The 5,622-nt window shown below is 41.2% G+C and overlaps 2 protein-coding genes across 6 annotated transcripts in view; one reads left to right on the forward strand and one right to left on the reverse strand.

Moving 5' to 3' along the window:
- The window catches only part of LOC109462766 (mediator of RNA polymerase II transcription subunit 18-like), a 10,916-nt gene extending 9,625 nt beyond the window's left edge, over nucleotides 1–1,291 (reverse strand). The window contains exon 1 of one of the 4 annotated variants that reach the window (XM_019759357.1): nucleotides 866–1,291. Coding sequence is in view for 2 of the 4 variants with exons in the window: in XM_019759356.1 (XP_019614915.1) it covers nucleotides 777–856 (80 nt within the window). In the remaining 2 variants the exon portion in view is untranslated. Of the gene's footprint in view, nucleotides 1–615; nucleotides 730–776 lie in introns of those variants that run through there. The other 3 variants (XM_019759358.1, XM_019759356.1, XM_019759359.1) reach the window with 3 other exon arrangements.
- LOC109462765 overlaps nucleotides 1–5,622 on the forward strand; it is a 10,227-nt gene that overhangs the window by 2,792 nt on the left and 1,813 nt on the right. Inside the window, exons 1-6 of one of the 2 annotated variants that reach the window (XM_019759355.1) lie at nucleotides 1,494–1,613; nucleotides 2,680–2,866; nucleotides 3,334–3,423; nucleotides 3,857–3,997; nucleotides 4,574–4,709; nucleotides 4,954–5,094. In XM_019759355.1, the coding sequence (XP_019614914.1) occupies nucleotides 2,687–2,866; nucleotides 3,334–3,423; nucleotides 3,857–3,997; nucleotides 4,574–4,709; nucleotides 4,954–5,094 (688 nt within the window). In that variant the 5' untranslated portion in view covers nucleotides 1,494–1,613; nucleotides 2,680–2,686. Of the gene's footprint in view, nucleotides 1–1,493; nucleotides 1,614–2,679; nucleotides 2,867–3,333; nucleotides 3,424–3,856; nucleotides 3,998–4,573; nucleotides 4,710–4,953; nucleotides 5,095–5,622 lie in introns of those variants that run through there. The other variant, XM_019759354.1, reaches the window with a different exon arrangement.

Consider the following 5,622-nt stretch of genomic DNA (forward strand, 5'->3'; position numbering starts at 1 on the left):
CCTAATGTATAAAGCAGTAAATAACATGGTAGCCATTCCTATACACAACATTCTCACCAAAAACACAAACATTACAAGAGGACATCACTCACGCTTCATCACCATCCCATGCAAGACAGAAGCATACAGAGCCAGTTATTTCCCTCGAACCGTCATCGAGTGGAACACACTACCAGGTACACTCATATCTTGCACATCCCTTGATGCGTTTAAGGCGGGATTGGCCAGTCACCTTGGCCTCTCCGCCTATACCCAGCTGTAGGGTCATTTTTGTTTTCTGGTGTGGCTTTTGTATATAGTTGCACATTTCGGTTTCTTCTTTTTGCAATTTATTATTTATAGATCATTTTTCATTTGTTTGTATATTTTTGTTGCGCACCACCACCTGCCACACCAGCTGCACCTCCTTTCCCGGGACGTGATGTGCCGTGAGGCACTTTGTCCCGTATCAAGTAGATGTAGATGTAGATGTAGATCTCTATTTCTCTTCAAATCTGTTTGAAGCCTCTATATACTAGAGAACCCTGTGCACGTCATTCTGTTGATGTCTTCCCCCAATCATTACATAATTTAGTTACTAGTATAACTTTTGTTATACATTTATTTATACGTTACCTGTGCAGCAGGGTTTCGCATGAGGAGTCCAGCACGCTCCCCTGTAGCAGGTATTCCTGCATGCTCACACCGCCCGACATGGCGGCAAACTCACGATATTCTATTACCTGAACGTCTAACTTTTACCGACGTAACGTAACGTAACGTTTTATATACGTTACCTGTGCAGCAGCGTTTCGCATGATGAGTCCAGCACGCTGCCCTGTAGCAGGTACTCCTGCATACTCACACCGCCCGACATGGCGACAAACTCACGATATCCCTCCCGATACAACAGTCGGTAAACTGCAGGGTCTTAGCGCCGATTCTACAAGTCTTAGCGGACGTGGATAGGGCCTAATAAGGAATTCAACTTAAAATACAGGATACTTTCGTTCGACGTTACTTTGTGTGTGTTGGGGTCATGGAGCTGAAAGTTCATAGGACGAAACCATTATAAAAAGGGTTAGATGGTGAAATGTAACAAAAATGCATTAAATGTGTCTTTCTATTCTTATTGTACATAATAACATTATATATACATATTCAATTAAATTTTTGTTTCATAGGTTTGAAATGGTAGTTTCAATATCAGTTAAAACGTTTGGAGTAATCCACCCACCGAATGCAATGTACTATGCCACTGGTACTATGCCGACCGGAGGCGGATGGATATAGATTGGATGTACTGAAGTCAGGCTGGTCATTTGAATAAAGAAAGTAGTTTCCCTCAAATTCTGTGAAATTTATGTCATTTTTTGCTTCAACCTGCTAAAAAGACTGAAGCATATCCTGTAAATGACATCTGTATATTTCAAATTTCGTCGTTTGCAAAATTATTCAGTAAAACTTTATGGTTTCGATTGTTAAATTTGGCGGATGAGTCGGTAGCCCACAAGTAGTCGTGATGAGGCTCATTTCGCGCCAAACTTTGAGGTCATTTGACATTAGAAGAAAAGGAATCGTCTGCTGATCTCCAAGAAAAAGACACCCAAAACCCTTAGAAACGACTTGCCAAGGTAAAGTAAAACCTCTTGACTTTGCATCATGGTTAGAGGATAACGAAAAGTAATATTTTGTGTGGATTTGGGGCTTAAATTATGATATTTGCGCTCAGTGTACCTGAAAGTCCTCAAGGGTTGTGAAGTTTTGCGTTCCAGATTTCAGAGTTTTCTGGAGTAGGTTAAAATCCTACTAGCTTGATAATATCAGGATATGTCTGCAGGATTTTGCGTTTCATTCTAGTCGCAAGAATAGAGTATAAGAACCAAAAATAAGGGCTAAAAAAACTCCTGAAAACAAGGAAACTGTTGTTTTTCCCGCTCTCAGTAAAATGAGAAACCCCCTGGGATCTTATGAGCTCTAACTCGAAACATCTGGTGTCTTTGAATCCAACTTGTCCAAGTCTGATAGTTACTAACGTTACTTCCTCTAAAATTATAAACTTCTTAAATACCACATGATTTGTTCTTATTATCCTAAAAACGTAACACAAGTTGGGATAAAGAAAAGAAGCATCTGGGCGCCGAAGTTGACTCGGCCCACATGTTCGGGGCACTGCTATAAAAGTCGGCCCATAAAAGTTGGTATGTGTGAAATGGCGCGAAGCTTTTCGGAAAAGTGTTGATCACTCGTCAGATCGGAAAATAAATTTTGCTGTAGAATCATATTAAATACATATTAATAAGAGATAAATATTATATTATATAGAATCCGCTACTTTGTTGCATACTTATGCGGACTTTGGCGAACAAATTTGCCCATTTACAGCATGCAAAGTTAAAGTTCAGTGAGATAATTCTTTCAATCAGTGACTATTAAATCTTAAGGTACATACCTCCGAATTTTCGAGGTTAAAGGTTGTCAATTTTTTTTTCTATCCTCCTGCAAATTGCCAGAGAATTATACTCCTATCACCAAATATGTGAATATGTTTGACTAAAGAGTAGGCCAATATTGACTTGAGTGAAGGTAAGCATGATGCATTTGCTTTGCAAATGTTACCTAAGAAAGTTTCTAGTTTTTACCTGGTCTCATTGCAGAAATTACTGTACTGTTGATTTACTATCACATCTGTTCTAGCAGGTCGACCATGGAGCAGTTTGATATCATCCTGAAGGGTAACGGGAATTTGGAAGGTGCCATTGCCAGACAGAGGTACTTCCTCACCACCGCAGACCTGGCCGACTTGAACTACTCCATCCCCCCCTGGCACGGCTGGGGAATGGGACGACCCACCAAGCTCTACAAGGCTCAAGACCTGGTCAAAAGGGTCGGTGTCAATTTCCTAGGGGTGTTTTTTTTTTTTTTGTAAAAAAACAGGAGGAGCTAGTAGAAACAGATAAAAACCCCTGGACCCGGGCCGGGGTTCGAACCCACGACCTCCTGAGCACCAGCTTCAAACCCGACGCTCAAACCACTTGTTTAAAAGGTCTAGACCCGTCGGCTGGGTCAGTTGGTAGCGCCTATAAACCCGCAAATGTTACACGTTAAAAAGTATTCCATGTGTATTATGCATTCAAGGTGAATAGATATAATAGATATAGGGCACATATTCCTTGTATAATTACCTGGACAAATCAGGAACCATAGTGACAGTCGGTTGAAGAAGAAAACATAAGGAGTGGTCTACGCTGGAGTCTACATCAGTTTGATACATGTAACAGTTATATGTTTATAGGTTTTACGAGAGCTTTACATGCATATACACTAGTTACATGTATATACCTTTATCCACAGGCAGAACAGAAGTATGGAAAGGAAGGGTTTTTGGAGAAGCTGAGCCAGAGAGAGGAACGAGAGAAAAAGAGGAAACTGAGTTATGAGAAGGTACATTGTAAAACTTTGGTATAGTGATTAGCTCATTTTTTTATAGGTGATGTCAAGACAGTCTGTATGCCATTGGTTGATGAGTAGCAACTCCTCTGTGTATGGAAACTAACCAAAAGGGTACGTAACGTACATTGGCTACAAGTAACCACATTTTATGTTCACCTTCACAGAAGGAAAATCATACTGTTTTTGCTCTGTTTCTTCTTCCTCTTCTGTTTCTTCTCCAAACAAATAAGGTCAATGACCTAAAACGGATGTCTGTCACCATGGTAACTGGTGTTGGGTAAGGTTGCAATTTTATAGCAGGAGGGATTTAGACTCCTGTCGCCATGTGATGTGAACGTGTTTGAGTAAGAATTAACAGAGCAAAGGTAAACATTATACATTTACTCTGTAAATGTTGTTTCTGTGTTTTTCCTTTTCCTCTCAGAAAGAGAAGGAGCAGCAGGCCTGTGAGAGTAAGAGGCAGAAGTTGTTGGAAGCCTGTCCTGAGTGGGGCAGGCAGCAGCTGACAGACTCTGCTAGTGTGGGGGCGCTGGCTCAGAAGTGCAGCCTGGAACAACTGCAGCAGGTAAGCAGCAAACATATGCCAAAAAATGTCTAACCTTCATCAACTATTCATTCAGTAATGGAAAGTTTGTTTGAGTCTTCGAGTGATCATGAAATGCTGGCCAGTTTTCCTTTAGTTCATGATCAAAACAGTCAGCTACATGTAACATGTAGGGGTCAGTCAAAATATAACTGACAATGGTTACAACTTACGAATGGGGTTCGTGTGGCAGAACGGCAGAGTGCTCGACTCAGAACCAAGAGGTCCCGGGTTCGAGTCCTGACATGCCACTGATATTGTGCCCTTGGGAAAGGCACTTTACACGACTTTCCTTACTTAACTCAAGTGAAAATGAGTATTGTCTGTCCTGTATTTGTTTCTATGTGCGGGACACAACACCAGCAACAGCTGCCTGTGTCCCACATGTATTGCACTGTTGCAATTTCAATAAAGCAAATCAAATCAAATCAAATTATCAAGAATAAAGGCTTTGCTGTTTCCTTATTTTGTATAACTTAGGAACCTTGAGTTTTTTGCTATTTGCTTGTTTGTTATTTTTAGTTGTTGAATGTTATTCGCACACCTGTTGTTTATCAGATTCTTGTACTGGCAGCTGAGAAGAGCCCCCTGGTGATCGAGGCGCTAAATGCAGCAAAGGAGGAGGGACTGTTGCCCAGGAAGGACTTCAAGCAGCTTCACTCCAAACTGGCGAGGTACTTCGCTTCAGATGCAGGTAAGGAATCAGCAGTCCCAATCACAGAAAACTTCAATTTACTTAAAATTTTACGATCAGGTTCTGCACTTTCTAATTCTGCACCACCTTGTACCTCCCCAACTGTGCGTGTAGTGAGGAAAGTCATGTAAGGTGCCTTTCCCAAGGACACAATGTCCAGCCCAGAATGCAGCTTTAGAGTCAAACCCATGTTAATGCCTTGTACATTGAGCTATTCTATGTTACATGTACAATGTATTTGCAGACGAGGCTCTGAAGAGGTCTGCGGAAAAGGCTGCCCAGGCCGCGGCCAGCCAGGCCCGGCAGACAGAGCTGAACTCTGGCATCGATGGGGAATGGGAGCTGAAGGTCACCTCCAACCATCCCAAGGTCAAGGGGATGAAAGGTCGGTACTTGACATGTCTTTCCATGGAGTGTTGGATGACTGATTATATAACTGCACTGACTTACAGGAATCTGGGAGCAGGAACACTTATGAAGAAGGCCTTTGCAATCAACTGAAAATTCATAACGTTTGAATCAAGCTTAAATGTTACTCTATGGACTCTGCCTTAGATGAGCCTCTTTAGAATGAAGTGGCTGGCATTTGAATAATCTTTGAGTTTGAGTTTGAGTTTATTTAGATCCACAATTAGCTTAACAATTCATATTGCAGCTATTCTTCCTGTGGTCAATTAACATATACACCTGACACACATAAAATAACTTATACAGACATAAACATGTACAGAAACTCCACAAAAACACCAAGTGACAGAAACAAAGCTAGCTTACATGACCGCCATATATCTAAACTAAAATACCTATTTTACATTTCTCCAAAAGTTATTGCACATTGTTCCATGCCTCTACAATTTCATAGTGTTCCAGGTGTGTGACATCCGATACAAAAAGCGTTTCTCTGAGCATTTGT

Source organism: Branchiostoma belcheri, unplaced genomic scaffold (assembly GCF_001625305.1).
Source record: "Branchiostoma belcheri isolate BF01 breed outbred unplaced genomic scaffold, Haploidv18h27 scaffold12, whole genome shotgun sequence".
Taxonomy (NCBI): Eukaryota; Metazoa; Chordata; class Leptocardii; order Amphioxiformes; family Branchiostomatidae; genus Branchiostoma; species Branchiostoma belcheri.